The 16,274-nt window shown below is 35.3% G+C and overlaps 3 protein-coding genes across 7 annotated transcripts; all 3 read left to right on the top strand.

Moving 5' to 3' along the window:
* Positions 1–887: 887 nt before the first annotated feature.
* On the top strand, positions 888–5,320 carry LOC106426308 (E3 ubiquitin protein ligase DRIP2-like). The gene is made up of 7 exons (XM_013867032.3): positions 888–1,295; positions 2,737–2,836; positions 3,265–3,571; positions 3,672–4,096; positions 4,210–4,260; positions 4,408–4,480; positions 4,823–5,320. Exons 1-7 carry the CDS (start codon positions 1,172–1,174, stop codon positions 5,003–5,005), a joined length of 1,263 nt encoding a protein of 420 aa, XP_013722486.1. The 5' UTR covers positions 888–1,171; the 3' UTR covers positions 5,006–5,320.
* Positions 5,321–8,316: 2,996 nt separating this feature from the next.
* LOC106426398 (probable WRKY transcription factor 21) lies at positions 8,317–10,203 on the top strand. Of its 3 annotated transcripts, none has more exons than XM_013867118.3 (5): positions 8,317–8,572; positions 8,660–8,720; positions 8,824–9,553; positions 9,617–9,742; positions 9,817–10,203. In XM_013867118.3, exons 2-5 carry the CDS (start codon positions 8,717–8,719, stop codon positions 9,860–9,862), a joined length of 906 nt encoding a protein of 301 aa, XP_013722572.1. In that variant the 5' UTR covers positions 8,317–8,572; positions 8,660–8,716; the 3' UTR covers positions 9,863–10,203. The 3 variants fall into 3 exon arrangements, with proteins under 3 accessions (XP_013722572.1, XP_013722571.1, XP_048609934.1); XM_013867117.3 differs by having other exon boundaries at positions 8,318–8,572; positions 9,837–10,203; XM_048753977.1 differs by having other exon boundaries at positions 8,558–8,720; positions 9,837–10,203.
* Positions 10,204–11,144: 941 nt separating this feature from the next.
* On the top strand, positions 11,145–15,835 carry LOC106426382 (BTB/POZ domain-containing protein At2g30600). 3 transcript variants are annotated; one of them, XM_013867100.2, is made up of 13 exons: positions 11,145–11,331; positions 11,844–12,621; positions 12,728–13,057; positions 13,136–13,366; positions 13,705–13,866; positions 14,014–14,226; positions 14,321–14,368; positions 14,454–14,512; positions 14,594–14,726; positions 14,866–14,940; positions 15,043–15,123; positions 15,275–15,343; positions 15,434–15,835. In XM_013867100.2, exons 2-13 carry the CDS (start codon positions 11,851–11,853, stop codon positions 15,650–15,652), a joined length of 2,391 nt encoding a protein of 796 aa, XP_013722554.1. In that variant the 5' UTR covers positions 11,145–11,331; positions 11,844–11,850; the 3' UTR covers positions 15,653–15,835. The 3 variants fall into 3 exon arrangements, with proteins under 3 accessions (XP_013722554.1, XP_022557054.1, XP_048609933.1); XM_022701333.2 differs by having other exon boundaries at positions 11,293–11,511; XM_048753976.1 differs by lacking the exon at positions 11,145–11,331 and adding an exon at positions 11,582–11,746.
* Positions 15,836–16,274: the final 439 nt, after the last annotated feature.

The following is a 16,274-nucleotide window of genomic DNA, read 5'->3' on the forward strand; positions in this document are numbered from 1 at the left end:
GGAAATGGATTGATCAAGTGGCGATCGGGATCAGGTGCGGGGCGGTGTACATGTGGAAGCATGTGACAATAATACCGTTGATGGAGGCGCAAATTTACTACGGTCGTCTTTCTTCTGATTGGTTCTTCGGGAAGTTCTCTCAAGCAGCCATTTATGTATGGACACGTTGACTGAGTCTATGGCCCACAACATATTCAATGGTGCAAGTTCGCAGCTTGTACTTTGGAGGAACCATTTGACTGAAGATGCCGGAGTTTACTCAGAATGAAGAGGACTGAAATTAAGCAAAAGGGAAAATAAGTTAATGATAACAAATGTTATGTGTTGCTATTACGTAGTGTGGTATTGTTCATCTTATATTTTTGATTTAAAATATCAACAAAGTTTAATATTTGATTGAATTACCACTTTTATTTTTAGTAGAACATTTTAGAGATCTGCTGGAACTATAGTTTTTCTTAATAATAATATTTGTTTTTGTTAAAAATATATGCACTTGTTTATTTATGGTTCATATTCTTATTTGACTTTTATAATTTCTCTAAAAACTGTATGATTTGTAGTACGACATCACCAAAGAATCTTAACCAACATCTACCTTATTTATCATACAAAAATATTAAAATTAAAAGTCGATTTTAAAACATAAACAGTTTGTTGATATTTTTTTTAAAATATGTGTAATATAGTTTAGTAACGCTGAAATTAACGCGGTAAACAAACGCAAGTAAAAATCGCAGAGAGTGGCGAAAAAGAGGAGTAAAAAAAAGAAAAGTCGCTGCTTGACTTTGTAAACCCTATCTTCCGTTCACACCCACCAAAAAAAAAAAAGAAAACGAAACTGGAAATAAAAGTAATTTTAAAAAGGTGAAAAATAAACAAAACATGAGGAAACAAACGTCTATTTACTCTTCTTCATTACGGGATGGTCTCTCTTGTTCTCAACAAGACCCCTTGATGAGCCTTAAACTTCTTTCGATTCATCAGATCGTCTTCTTTCCTCCGAATCTCTCACCATCATCAGCAAACCCTCTATTCATCTTCCTCCAAATCACCAACCGCCTCCTCCTCTCTCCCTCTATTCATCTGTTTCGTCCGATTGCGATTTTTCGTCTACATGCAGTTTTGGGGATAGTGTACGTGCGATTAATCCAACACTCTCTTGGTCTCGATGGAAGGAGAGATGGAGATGATGGCTAAGGTGAAGAGGGAGAAGGTGGTGGCATGCATGACTTGTTCTCTCTGCGACAACCTCCTCCGTGACGCCACCACTATCTCCGAGTGCCTTCACACCTGTTAGTTACTTCTTCCTATTCCACGTTTGATTTCGTGAAAAATTTCCTAATTGATGGGCTTTCTCGTTGTTTGATTGACTTTCTATGTTGTTTATATCATTTGGGTTGCTCTTACACTTAACAATCTCATTCGATTTGATGAAACTTTCTATGGATTGTTTGTTTGTCGACCGAAAAAAGCTTTAAACTTTGCTTACATTTACGTTTGATTTCGCAATTGCTGGGCTTTGAGTTTCTGTGTGTGTGTGAATAGTTTGTTTGTTGACCAAAAAGCTGTAGACTTTGCTTACAAGAATCTTCCTTTGTTCCTCTATTTAGGTAATAGTTGTTTTGGAATTTTTTTGGTGGGTCTTTTTCTTCGTCAACGATGGTATTATATGGGTCGTCGAATTTGAGTTTTGGCTTAATCATGTCATTCATTAGACCTGCATGTTGTTAGTTAGCTGCTTTGTTTATATCCAACCATGTAAGTTTTGCGTTGGTAAGTTCAAGTACCAAGGGACCATTACTACTACTATCTCTTTTTATCACCCAATCACTCTTCAAGATACTATACCATTAAGAACATTTAGATATATATTTCTGTTTGGAAGATCTCACTTAGCGTTAATTTTGTGGTGTATATAGTCTAAGGTCTTAATGATCTTTCTGCATGCCCAACTATGTACTACATTTTGTATACTTTATTTTCCTTTTAAGAGACAACATCAATGCACGATTCCAAACTATACACAACCCAGCTCTCTGTTACCCTTATTTTTTTACCCTGTTTACTGTGACTGCAAAACCAGTTAAATAAATATATGCAGTCTGTCGTTTTGTAATTGTAAAGTTAACTAGGTAAATCTTATTGCTAATGCTCATTAGATCTGATCCAACAAAAAGTAAATGTTATCAGTAACGATTTTCCATAGCATGATGGATCAAATTTCCCTTCAATCACCGGAATTTTCTGAGATTTTAGCTGCCTTTCCTCAGTTGTAGCACAATCTCTTTACTGCAGTACCATAACTAGGTCCTCTCATTTGATTTACGGTTTGGTTTCTGGGGATACAAGCAGTATGACCATTAACCGTGTTACCTATCTAAGAGCACCAATTTTACATGAAACTGGATGATATCTATCAACCACTTATCTACAAGCTCCTGCCTTGACAACTGCTAGTACATGATGCAGTAAAAGCCATACTAGTTACCAGCATTGCTATCTAGGAGTAGGAAAAACTGTGCTTGTATCTAATTAATTTGGGATAAATTTCCAAAATTGGCAGTCAGCAGCAATCTTACTTTAAACCTCTAAACATAATGCTACTCATTTTTAGTTCAACTTTTGATCCCAGAAATTGTTTGTTTTATCTTTCAAGTAATCACATTTTGTTCTTACTTGATAGTTACTACCTATTGAGATGAGATAATTTATTAGATCACTTTTTGAATGCAGTTTGTAGAAAATGCATATATGAGAAAATCACAGAGGATGAGATAGAGTGCTGTCCGGTATGCGATATTGACCTCGGGGGTACCCCATTGGAGAAACTAAGGTAGGTTCCTCTTCTCCTCTATTACTGCTACACAATTTACTTATGAGTCTTGGTTAAGCAGTGGTTATTTCCTTATATTCTTATAGTTTAATCCTCCACTGTTAGAAGCCCTTTTGGCTTTTGATGTTGATGAAACAAATAACTTTAGCATAATGCTGGATGTATATATACGGAAGGTTTTTCTATAGTTTTTGGGGTATTATGTGGAATTAATCATGTATAGTTATTTGATTTACAAGCAGTTACAACCTGACTGTGTTCATTAGCTTTTTGCTGACATGAACTATTTTTGGTTAGAACCAGAATTGATTCACTTTTGTACTCTTATCTCTCTCAAAATAGACTACTAGTTATTATACTAGTACGAACCTTTGTTGGTGGTGGTGAAATTATGCATTAAGGAACCACTCTTATTCATAATATTTCAGGCCCGACCACATTTTGCAAGACCTGAGAGCCAAAATATTTCCTCTAAAACGAAAAAGAGACAAGGATCTTGAAATCACATTACCTGCAAGGAGGAAAGAGAGGTCTATCTCGTCTTTGGTGGTGAACACACCTAGGCTTTCAGCACAAACTGGCACAACAGGAAAAAGAACAACAAAGTCTCTCATGAGAAAAGATGCAAGGGGTAGTGGTTCATTCACTAAGAGAGCTGTGAAGAAGGAAGAAGATCATACAGAGAGCGCAAGCTCCCCTGAAACACTTAAAAAGTTCACTCAGAAGAAAAGGCAGGTAAAGAAGATACTGATTACTTGCTCTCTGTCTCTTTTATTTTGGTACACTATGGAAAGTAGTTTCTGCATTTATTTATTCTTTTTGTTTTTTTGGGCAGTCGTCATATGCAGAGGCTAATCAGTCCCTATCTAATCGAAGAAACAAGGATGTTGCTGAACCTTGGGATTCCTTGCATCTTATAAATTTTCTTGTGGATGTGGCAAACGGCACAAAGCCTTCTTCTAGTTCTCAAGGGTTGGACCCAAAGTCTGAGCATGGAAACGCATCTCACAGATATGTTCAGGGGAACAAAACCAAAACAAAGGATCATAAACGAAAGTGTAAACTTGAGGAAGAGATCACCACTAATGGTGATCCTACAACAACGGAAGCTGGTACAGTTAAAAGAACACGAAGGACTCGCCGTAAAAGGTCATCCGCTTTTGGTGATCCAAGAACTCCACCACTACCAGATGCAGAGAGTCTGAAACAGGAGAGGAGAAATGGTCCGGTTTGGTTCTCACTTGTGGCTTCAAATAATCAGTGAGAGATTCTTGCTCTGTATCTGATTTTTTTTTTTAACCAGTGTTCCAAAACTTTCTTATCTTTTCATTTCTATGACTTGGTGGTATCTTGACAAGGCTTCCTGGTTTCAGGGAAGGAGAAACATCACTGCCACAGATTCCAGCAAACTACTTGAGAATAAGGTAAGTTTTCTTCTTATTCTCAGTAGAGCCTTCTGTTTTGTTGGGCGATTTCTCACAGCTAGCTCTGGAATGAGAGTGTCTAAATTTCTAGTTTGGAAGAGTTATATTGAACAAGAGTTGATCTGCTGTCTCATCATTATATGATAGGGATGGAAATATTCCAGTTTCTTTTATCCAAAAGTACCTCATGAGGAAACTTGATCTCAAGAGTGAAACTGAGGTAATCAACCTTTTTTCTCTGCAGTTGCTACTTTGCTGTTTCTAGCTTGTATCCACTAGCACTCAGGTCTAATGTGGAATCGCATAGGCCGTACTTGTATAGATCAGAGTCAATTCTTACATTAAATAGAGTGGTTATAAGGTCCATAATTGTTAGTGTACTATCTTGAAACTTTTATGAATCACGAGCCAGTGAACCACAAATATAAAGCTAATGGGTCTCACCGGTTTGTAAAGCTAAACTCGACAATGACCTTACATGTTGATTAACTAAGATCCTTATGAAATGTTTGGATTAAAACTAACTCTCCCTTTTGTTCACTTTTTATTAATTTAATAACAGGTAGAGATAAGATGTATGGGAGAACCGGTGATCCCAACGTTGCAGCTTCACAGCTTAGTGGAGCTATGGTTGCAGACAACAACTTCTAAACATGAAAGAGTCACTGCATCGATAGGTTCCTCTGCAAAGGAGTTTGTAATGGTGCTAGTTTATGCTCGGAAGCTCCCTGAATGCAACAACTAAAAAGAACTGTTCAAGACTCTTATGCAGAAGAAAACAAAATTAGTCATCTTCTTAATTGATTCAGCTCAAGACCGAGAGAGGAAGACGTTAAGTGCAGCAGCAGTCGAATGTGTTGTCTAGTTTAGTAATAAAATTATAAGTTTTTTTTTCTTTGTGATCTTAAAATGAATGATTGGTGAGACAGACTTTGTCTGTCTAAAGAATATTCAAAAATAGTGTTACAAAGGAGATTGTGTCCTTTTTGGACGTTTGAATGTATTCATTAGATAGGAGGATAATGTTTGTTGTCATTTCTATGAATATTTGTTTCAATTATTGTGGACCGAATGACTTTTAACAATTTTATTGAAGTCAACCCAAAAAAAACTTTGAAACGAGTTTTGCCAATTCAGTTTTCAAACTTTATATTTATTTATTATATAACATAGAAAATGGAACTTCAAAATTAGCTTTGGATGCTAGAAATGTTAGATTTGAATATCATTTGATAATATGAGGAAAAGCTTGGATTACTGAACTATTTTACCTAAGCAAAGGGAACCGTTGAAAAGTTTAGGGTCCGAATTTTGACCATTCTGGAAACAACAGGAACGAATAGGAAATAGGAAATGAACGTAAAAAAATAAAATTGCAGGAATGAAAAAGAATAGTTGTTTCATCTCATATTTAACAAAGAATAACTTTGTTTTTTATTTCTCTACAAAAAAAATAGTAGAAAATGAGAAAGAAAATTTATTCCTTGTGAAAGTGATTTTTTTTAGGAATGTTAGAGAATGCATTATTCCTTGTTGTTTTTTGGTCACCATTCATACCCTTAATTACTATAACTATTTTTTTGTCTTCGTGTACGCTTAACTTTATGCTAAACACATCATTAGATTCCTACTAAAAATCCGTAGAAGAGAAAGACAAGTTGTTGTTAAAAAAGTGACCGTTATAAGAAAATTTTTTTTGCTTGTAACTTATACTAGATTTTGATCTGCGCAACCACGCGGATGTTTGTTTTAACTTTTCTATATATAAATTATTGTTTTAGAACGTAAGTGTATATATTTTTAACGTTATCCGTATACTTAAAAATTTATATAAATATTTCAAATATAATAATTTTATAATTTACATGTTATAATTAATCAATTGTTTAAAACCGTATGTATTTGTCAATTCTTATTATATTTTTATTTTATTGTATTTGCATTTAGTTATTAAGGAAATTAATATATTTATGAGAAAACATATTTGAAAATTATTTTGTATTTAATTTATGCTAAATTTTGACCCGTCTTTCAAAGCTGAATTTCTTTTTACCAATATTTTTATGCTTATTCATTTTATATAATATATTATTGCATATACAAAAGTCTAAGATGTGTTAATTTTTAGACATGTATTATATAGTTTGCTAATTTTAAACCGTTCTATCATCATATTATATATTTAAAATAAACAGTTTATGTTTATGAAATTTTTTTTTATAAATTTATCAATTCAATATACCTTTATCATATTTATTTAAGTATAATAATTGTATTTTAACATGATAATGACTATAAAGTAGATAAAGTAGGATATAATTTATTTATTTTTCATTTTATAAATGATAACTTAAAATACATTAAGTTATTGTTAAAATATTTTTACACAGATTTATTAGAATTTTAAAATATAATATATAAATGAAAATATAATATATATTGTATTATATTTAAAATGAAAATATATTATGATTAAAGTAGTTACAAAGATTTTATATTATTAGCTTTAAAGAAATACATGTTAATTTTTATACATATATTATATAGTTTGCTAACGTTAACCCATTTTACCAATGTATTAGATTTTATTTTTGAACATAAATATTTTATACTTACGATAATAAAATTTATAAATTTTTAATTTTAATACAATTTTATTATATTTACCTCAATATAATAGTTTTCTTTTAATATGATTGATTATGATTATATAATAGATAAAATATTATAGAATATTTTATTTTCATTTTATAAACGATAACTGAATATATTAATGTATAATAATATTTCAAACTAATTTCGAAATTAGTATAAATATTTAAATACAATTTTGAAAATGAAGATCTTGTAAAAATCTTTTAAAACAGATTTGTTAAAATTTTAAATTAAAATGAAAAGATATCAAAAGATATTATGATTAAAGTATTTTAAAAATTCTATGTATTATTAGTCTTAATAAAATACATTTAATAAGATTTCTAAGTGATGGTCCAAATTAAAAAATCACACATGAAAGAAGCCATGACTTCTATTTTAATATATAAGATTTTTGGTACTACTTACCGAAAGTAAACTAAAAAAACTTGGAATTAAACAATCTTTACCCTTGAATTAACTTTCGTATATAACGATGACATGAATATTTTCTTTTTATGATGCTGCTAAATTAACGAAACTAAATTTGATTTAGTAATATAAGTTTTTGTCAGGAGCCTGATTATAACAGAGAAGACTAATCGCTTATTTGCGATTCATTTCGAAATTTTAAGTTTATATACTCCTTTCGTTCCTAAAAGATTCATACTCTGGAGAAAACTTTTGTTTCAAAAAAATACATATTTTATATTTCCAGTGTAATTTTTGTCAACTAATAATGAGAAATTGTGAAGATCAAGAACATTAATTGTTTTTTTTATTATTAATTTAAAAATATAGGAAATATAAAATTACAAAAAACCATGCATTAATAACTAAGTTTTAATATATTTTATTAAAAAATGTGAAAATTTTAAAACATAGATCTTTTAGAAATCGAGAGAGTATTTTACGACATTAAAGTTGGAACTTCAAAACTAGCGTTGGATGCTGAAAATATTTACCTAGCAAAGGGAACCGTTGAAATTTTTATTACTGAAGATATTTTTGTCTTCATGTAAGCTTAACTTTATGCTAAACGCATCATCTGATTCTAACTAAAGAATCCGTTGAAGAGAAAGACACATTGTGGTAAAACAAGTAACCGTTAGAAAGAAAAAGCTTTTGCTTCTACTTTTGCTTTTGGTTTTACTCACAAAAAGTAAACGTTGAATTAAACGTTATTAATCTTCATTTAACTTCGTATATAACGATGAGGCTGCTAAATTTTCCTTAATGAAACTATATTTTAAATAATACAAAAGTTTATGTCAGGAGTTTGATTATTACAGAGAAGACTAATTGCTTCTTTACGATAAGTTTAATTAATAAAAAAAATAAAAAATCCGAATCTTACCTAAATTGAGGTCTTTGAATGGGACCCACCTCTGTAAGACGCCAGTTTCGTTCTCTTTGCTTTTGTCCAAAATAAAGTTTATTTTTTTCTTCTCCTTTAAAAAATGATTTCTTGAAACAGTCGGAGGGGATGCCTTGAGTTATTGCAGAAGCTAGAGAGAGAGAGTGTGTGTGTCTGCGTGTGTCAAGAAAAGTCTTCTCTTTCACACCTTTCGTTTTCTCGAAACCTCTTTAAAGAAGATGGTGGTGGAATCTTGGGTTTGACAACTCATTACCAGTCCCCTCACTCTCTCTCTTAAGCTTCCTCCAAGCATCCACCAAGGTCCTCATCACTCTCTCTCTCTCTCTCTCTCTCTCAATTCCTTCTCCTTTTGGTGTATCAAGTTTGATGTTTGCTTTGATCTTGTAGTTAAAGAAGCAATCTTTTCGTCTTCAAGCTTAACAAAGACAACTTCTTTTTTGGAGAATGGGTTTGTGTAAAAATAGAAACTTTACTATTTGGGTCTTTCCCATTTCGGTTTCTAAGCTAGATTAGTGTTTCTCTTTTTGTTCTTCGCTCTTTGGGAAATTTAGGGTTCGACATGGAGGAGATAGAAGGAACCAACAGAGCAGCCGTAGAGAGTTGTCATAGAGTTCTTAACCTCTTACATCAACAAGATCATGGGAGTAGTTTAGTGTCTGAAACTAGAGAAGCTGTGTCTAGGTTCAAGAGAGTTGGGAGTCTGTTAAGCAAAAGTGTGGGTCATGCCCGGTTTAGGAGAGCCAATAAGAAGCCTCTGAACCATTTGTCTCAAGCCATCTTCCTTGATCCTTGTCTTCTCCAAACAACTCAACTTCCAGAATCATCTCAGAAACTCCAGTCTGGTTTCCATGAACTGAGCTTGAGACCAACTGATTCTCTCACCTTAGGGACTCGGTCTTTCAGTTTAAAAGCCCCTCTCCTTCAGCAGAATATGTTCCCAGAACATCAACACCAACAACAGCAGCAACAGTTGCATGAACGGTTGCAGGCTCACCATCTACATCAGCAGCAACAAAGACATCATCAAGCTGAGATTATGCTAAGGAAGTGCAATGGAGGGATAAGTTTGAGCTTCGATAACTCGAGCTGTACACCAACCATGTCATCCACTAGGTCCTTTGTTTCATCGCTTAGCATAGATGGTAGCGTGGCCAATGCAGAAGGGAGAAACTCCTTTCATTTGGTAGGTGATCAGAGTTTATTACCACATTCTAAGAGAAAATGCCTCTTGAAAGGAGACGAACATGGAAGCTCTAGCCGATGCCACTGCTCTAAGAAGAGGTTAGTTGCGTATATTTCTATTAATCAAGAAAGGTGTAGTAAAACATTGTTGGAAAATGACAGGAAACACAGGGTTAGGAGATCGATCAGAGTGCCTGCTATAAGCAACAAGGTTGCAGACATACCTCCTGATGATTACTCGTGGCGAAAGTATGGTCAGAAACCCATCAAGGGCTCTCCTTATCCCAGGTATATACTCTTTTTGCTTGATCACTCTCTTTTAATTGATGTGTAAAGTATTGAGTCTTTTTTGTTTTGAAAAGTGGTGTGTTGAAAATTGCAGGGGATATTACAAGTGCAGTAGCATGAGAGGTTGTCCAGCGAGGAAGCACGTAGAGAGATGTGTGGAAGATCCGGCAATGCTTATTGTTACTTACGAAGCAGAGCATAGTCACCCGAAACTGCCGTCTCAAGCCGTAACAACATAACTTTCATTGATCCTGTGTGCGCAATGATGATAGATGGACGTTGAATCTGCTCCAATATTGTGTGTGATAATAAAATGATGGGCTCGTAGTTGGGGTGTGGAGAGGGTTTGGTTTAAGGGGTAAACGTAGGATTTGTCAAGACTTTTGTTCTTCTTATTTCTATCAAGTGTAATGCTCTTAGTGCTTCGCAATTTTTCTTAATCTCAGCTTCCATTTGAGAAAGTCTTACAAAGTACAAAAAATCGTAAAACTAGTTTTAATGGATACTAGAAAACCGAAAGAAAGATGTCAACATAACTTTCATTGATCATGTGTGTTCTCTCCTATGTGCGCCATGATGATAGATGGACCTTGAATCGGCTCCGATATTGTGTTGTGATAACATGATGGGAGCAGTGCTTTTTAGTTGGGGTATGGATTTGCTTTGTGAGACAGTTTACTGCAGTTGTTGGGTTTGGTTTTAAGGGATAAACGTAGGATTTGTCAAGACTTTTTGTTTCTCTCAAAGTTTATTGCTTCCAGTTGAGGAATATAGTCTTGCAAAATACAAAAAAAAAAAAGTTAATAAAATACATTTCTTATGGATACTAGAGGTGGCACACAGGACCGAACCAAATCAAATTGAAGTAAACCAAACCAAAATATGTATTCAAATCATTTAAGTCGACGTTTGTAACAACCCGAACGATTCGGTTTAAAACTAAACTAAGAAAACCAATGTATTAATTTAATCAGTTTAACTGAACATATTAACGATTCATTTAGTACTGTTACTTTCTGATTTAAACCTATGTTTTTACTACAAAAATTTCATGATTTTTTTTTAAAAAAAATTTTGAAATATTAATGATCTTTAGTTTTATTTTTTATATTTTGTAAATTTATTTTTAACCGAGTTATATTTTTGAACAAAAATAAAAATCCAACTTCATCATAAGCCTAGCCGAACTGGGTTAATCCAACTTAGCCGAACCAGAAATTGAATCGAAATGTCCACCTCTAAATTAGATTACTACTTTTTGATTAAAGTTACAAAATAGAATGTTCTTTCAACACTTAAAAACGGTTCTGATCATAATAATATGCTTCTTAACAAAGGTTTTGTCCGAACAATCAAAAGGTAACCAACGAGTTATGATGGGGCCTTATACTAATGTTTATGGCCCATTAATCTTCACAAAGATAACATATTTTAAAAAAACAAAATATCTCATCAAATCAATCATCAAATGTCGTCTTCTTCTTCATCGTTTACGGTTCTTTACTTTCCAGTTTTGGCACTTTCTTATTATAAATCTTAAAGGATTAGATCTCTTACACGATCATGAGTCACCCCTGATTGATTTCAAGGTAAACCCTTATCCTCCTCCACCTCTTAAAATATTTTTTTATTAATCTTTGTCTGCATCTTGATGCGATCTGATATTTTTCTTCTTTCTTTTTTTCTCCACCGTCGTTTTTCTCGTTTTTAATAATTAGAACCTTTGTGTTGTGGTGGAGATTTGACGGCGGAGGGAAGCTCATGGTGGGGTATGTCGCCAGTTGTATGATGATATAAAATGGTTTCAGATATTTTCCGCCAAGTTGTTGGTTTTCTAGTAGTTTCTGGCTCTGTTTAATCTTTTTTTGAAAAAGACCTTTCTTTCTTCACAAATTTAAAATAAAAAAAAAAGCTATGATCTTGTCTTAAACACATAGCTTGTCTGAAAAAAAATCTTAACTTTGTATGATCTGGGTTGAGTTTGGTCTATGTGTTCGTCGAAATGTCTGAATGAGTGGATCCTATTCTCCCCTTTTTTTTTTTTTTTTTTTAAATATATAAATAGAGGTTGATTTCTTCTGAGTCTTTACTCTTTATGTAGAAGAAACATGGTTGCTGCAAAGGAGAACAAGTTCCTAACCGTTGCACCATTCGAGTGCGCTTGGAGCGATGATCTCAAGTTCCGCGAACCGGGCCGAGGCTGCGTTGCCTTCGACGCCTTTGCTCACAACGACGTCACCGTGGTGTTCAGAGAGAACGTTGGGAGCCAGCATTACCATTACAAGAAAGACAACTGTCCTCACTACATTGTCATCATCGGCAGCAACAGGAACCGGAGGCTGAAGATTCAGGTCGATGGGGCCTCCGTGGTGGACGAGGAGGCTTCTGATCTCTGCCGCTGTTCCTTGGAGTTTGAGAGTTACTGGATCAGTATCTACGATGGGCTGGTGAGCATTGGGAAAGGTCGGTATCCGTTTCAGAACCTGGTGTTTCAGTGGCAAGACGCCAAGCCTAATTGTAGTGTGCAGTACGTTGGGTTGAGCAGCTGGGATAAGCATGTTGGGTATAGGAACGTGAGTGTGTTTCCTGTGACACATAATCATATCTCTCTGTGGAGGCAAGTAGGAGATGAGAAGTTTGTGGAGGAAGGGAATGGTTGTGATTATGAACAATGGGGGCTTGGTAACTTTCTAGAGAGCTGGGAGTTATCGGATACAGTCTTTCGTGTTGGTGATGAGGAAGTGGATGTACCTGCTCACAAGGCTATCTTACAAGCTTCAGGTACCTTTCCTTTGAGTGGAGATGTCATTCAACTACGTGGTGTCTCGTATCCGATTCTTCATGCTCTTCTTCAGTATATCTATACAGGACGAACTCAGGTAACTTTGAAGCTAAAGTGGTATCAAATTTTTGGTACCGTCTGTTATGAAGCTTGGAGGTTCTTCGTCTTCCTCATGCTTTTCTTCAACCTTTTTTTTTATGTAGATTTTGGAATCAGAACTTGGTCCATTGAGGGATTTAAGTTCTAGCTTTGAAGCGATGCCATTGGTGAGACAATGTGAAGAATATATAAACCGTTTAAAACTAAGCGACAGAGTATCTGACCCCTGCAAAAGAGTTGAACTATCATGTCCAATTTCTCAGCCCTTGTCTGGTTTTATGTTCCCAACTGCTTTCCCTGCTGACGTGGCCAAGCTGAAGAAGTTCTACTCTAGCGGCGAGTACAGTGACGTAAAGATCTGTCTCAGTGACCATGGCGTCACTTTCCAATCTCATAAAGTCATTCTTAGTCTCTGGAGTGTTGCATTTGCAAAGGTGAGAGAAACTATCTCTTTGTGGTTACAGTTTTGATGTTGATGAAAATGTTGATTCTCATTCTCAATGAACATACAGATGTTTACAAATGGGATGAGTGAAAGCCATTCGTCGACGATCTACTTAACCGATGTGTCACCAGAAGCGTTCAAGGCTATGCTTAACTTCATGTATAGCGGAGAGTTGAACATGGAAGACACTGTGAACTTTGGAACCGATTTGATCCATCTTCTCTTTCTAGCTGACCGGTTTGGAGTTGTTCCACTTCATCAGGAATGCTGCAAAATGCTCTTAGAGTGCCTCTCCGAGGTGATTTTTTCTTCACAATCCTCTTTAGTAAATGATGCTTCTCTCTTTTGCTATCATGTTGCTCTTCTTTTCCAGTTATATCTGTTACAATATGGGTTCTGTATGGTAGAGAGTTTAACGAGCCGTGGAGTTGTGGCTTCAGCCTTCTGAAAAAATAAAGAAAAAGAAACGAAATATTAATATTGTTCCATGTATATATTACATGCAGGGATGGTGTTCTTGTTTTGGAAGAAGATCATACAACAAGAATAATTCTTTTGTGCAAGTTTTTTTGGGCGTGGAAGCAGACAAATTTGGAGAATTAGTAGGGAAAGCTAACCTCAGAACTTTTGTTGCAGGATTCTGTATGCTCAGTTCTCCAAGTGGTTTCGTCTATCTCATCCTGTAAACTCATTGAGGAGATGTGCAAGAGGAAGTTCTCCATGCACTTTGACTATTGTACCACGGCGAGTTTGGACTTTGTCTTGTTAGATCAGACCACTTTCAGTGATATTCTTGAGGTGTGTATTCTCTTGCACCAACCTTCTCATTCTTGTAAGAACCTCTCAATCTACTTGGGGACAACCAAAAAACTGCTACACTTAGTTCTTGTGGAAAAACATTGTTGTTCTTAATTTACTGATCAGTGTTAATACCTGAATATGCAGTCTGCAGATCTAACAGTGACATCTGAGGAGAAGATTCTTGATGCTGTTCTCATGTGGTGCATGAAAGCTGAGGAGCCACAGCGTTGGGAAGATATAGATGAGCTAATGAACTATTCTAATCCAGAAACTTTGTTCAAAGAAAGACTTCAGTCACTTGATGACTTGTTGCCTCATGTGCGCTTCTCTTTGTTGCCCTACGAGTTGCTGGAGAGGGTAAAGCAGATCCCGACACTTCTTATACTGGTTAGAGTTTTATCTTTTTCTGTTAAATTTATACTAATGTCATCTATGGTTAATGATCTTGCAGTTAGAAAACAGCAACTTAAGCAGACAAATCCCAGTATTCAATCGTCTTGTAAGTTTTTAACATTGTCCTTTTTGTTTCTCCTTTCAAGACTTTTCTTCTGTTCAAGACTTCTGATATTTTGCGTTGTGTACAGGTAAAGGAGGCTGCTAGTTTTTTGGCTTCTAGATTGACATGCCCAGGAAACGAAGCGACGTAAGAGTTATATAGTCATGTAACATCTCCTCCAGCTTTACTTTTACAGAGTAGTTAATCATTAAAAGCTTACATCTCTAGTTCAAGGCTCCAGCACCGGAGATCGAGTTTCAAGGAGCTTCAGTACATACGCGATGGGGATAGCAATGGGGTGCTTCACTTCGTTGGTACATCTTATGGGAGTCATCAATGGGTCAACCCTGTTCTCGCAAAGGTTTAAACTCAATTTCATCTCACTTTTGTTGAAATCATTTTACAAGAACCATGAATTTTACTGGAGCAAGAGTTCCTTTTTTTTTTTTTGATCAAATGAGCAAGAGTTCCTTATGTTTCGAATTTCTCGATGTTTCCAGAAAATCATCATTACATCAAGCAGCCCCACTTCCAGATTCACTGATCCCAAGGCTTTAGCTTCAAAAACATATGTGGTATGGGTCCACCAAAGCTTGTTCTTCTTATATGATTGGAACTTGGCTTGAACTATCCAATTTTTAATCATATGATTTTGACTCTTTTTTTTTGGGCAACAGGGTACTTCCTTTGCAGGGCCTAGGATGGAAGACGGACGTATATCTTCCTGGTGGATGGTGGACTTAGGCGAAGATCACCAGGTCTCCTCCATACCTTCTCTTTCTACGACATCCTCTGTTTGATGCAGTTTAAGAACTTCATAAACCATGCTCACAGACTTGAAGCAAAATAGTTTGTGTTTTTAGTTCGATATGTAAGAAATTAACCGGGTGAGGGTTGTGTGGGATGCAGCTTATGTGCAACTACTACACATTCAGACAAGACGGGTCAAGAGCATACGCAAGGTCCTGGAAGTTTCAGGTATCTTAATCTAAATCTTTCAGCCTAGACTTGATGTCTTTATTGAGACAAGCTGCTTAGGAAGATCGTGTGTCTTGATGGGGTATGAAGGGATCAATGGATGGGAACACGTGGACGGACTTGAGAGTCCACGAGAACGACCAAACGATGTGCAAGGCTGGTCAGTTTGCATCGTGGCCAATCACAGCAGCAAATGCGTTACTTCCCTTCAGATTTTTCAGGCTGGTTCTGACCGGTCCAACCGCAGACACATCAACTCCTTGGAACTTTTGCATTTGCTACTTGGAACTCTACGGTTACTTCCGTTGAAAACTACACTGCTACCTGTTAACTGTCTCTACTACACACGTGTGCTTTTTTTTTCCTTTTGTTGTATCTTTGAATCTTGGAAAACCAATTGACAGAATAGATTTAAATGGTTTTCTAGTTAGAAAAATGTTTCTCAACAAACGTGAAGCTAATTCCATTTGGGTTGTTGTGATTTTCTTGCAAGAGATTTGTCTCCTGGTGGTAAAAATAAAAGAAAATTGGAAGCAAATGAGGTCTTTTTTTTTTTGGTCAACAGCCAATGAGGTGTACTTTGTGTTATTATAGAATGTAACATCGCGACGATGTAGTAAGTAGTAACGTCTATGGGTCTTTGTGTGGATGGCTGGATGCCAAATAAGGTCTACTTTGTGTATATAGAATGTAACATCTATTGCGTCTTACATATCTTAAACTGCGCACCCTAATTTTGCTATCAACGTTTTGTAAAATATCTATATCTATTTATTAATTGTGAATTTGGAAGGAAGAACCCAAAAATTCAAAGTATGTATTTTTTTAAGCCTTGGAATGTGTTTTTTTTGATAATGTGTGTTTGAGTCTTGTTATAATTAGGTTATTGACTTATTGATTGACTAGTGTTTAGCCCCGTACTAAGTACGGC

Source organism: Brassica napus, chromosome C4 (assembly GCF_020379485.1).
Source record: "Brassica napus cultivar Da-Ae chromosome C4, Da-Ae, whole genome shotgun sequence".
NCBI classification, from domain to species: domain Eukaryota; kingdom Viridiplantae; phylum Streptophyta; class Magnoliopsida; order Brassicales; family Brassicaceae; genus Brassica; species Brassica napus.

What these genes read in the sequence shown, in the direction of transcription:
- LOC106426308 (XM_013867032.3), top strand. Translation starts at nt 1,172, where the DNA reads ATGGAAGGAGAGATGGAGATGATGGCTAAGGTGAAGAGGGAGAAGGTG. An exon ending in ACCCCATTGGAGAAACTAAG is followed by an intron (nt 2,837 to 3,264) that starts GTAGGTTCCTCT and finishes ATAATATTTCAG; the next exon opens with GCCCGACCACATTTTGCAAG. An exon ending in CTTGTGGCTTCAAATAATCA is followed by an intron (nt 4,097 to 4,209) that starts GTGAGAGATTCT and finishes TCCTGGTTTCAG; the next exon opens with GGAAGGAGAAACATCACTGC.
- LOC106426398 (XM_013867117.3), top strand. An exon ending in TGCCACTGCTCTAAGAAGAG is followed by an intron (nt 9,554 to 9,616) that starts GTTAGTTGCGTA and finishes GGAAAATGACAG; the next exon opens with GAAACACAGGGTTAGGAGAT. An exon ending in AAGGGCTCTCCTTATCCCAG is followed by an intron (nt 9,743 to 9,836) that starts GTATATACTCTT and finishes TGAAAATTGCAG; the next exon opens with GGGATATTACAAGTGCAGTA.
- LOC106426382 (XM_022701333.2), top strand. An exon ending in TCAACCCTGTTCTCGCAAAG is followed by an intron (nt 14,727 to 14,865) that starts GTTTAAACTCAA and finishes CGATGTTTCCAG; the next exon opens with AAAATCATCATTACATCAAG. An exon ending in TAGCTTCAAAAACATATGTG is followed by an intron (nt 14,941 to 15,042) that starts GTATGGGTCCAC and finishes TTTGGGCAACAG; the next exon opens with GGTACTTCCTTTGCAGGGCC.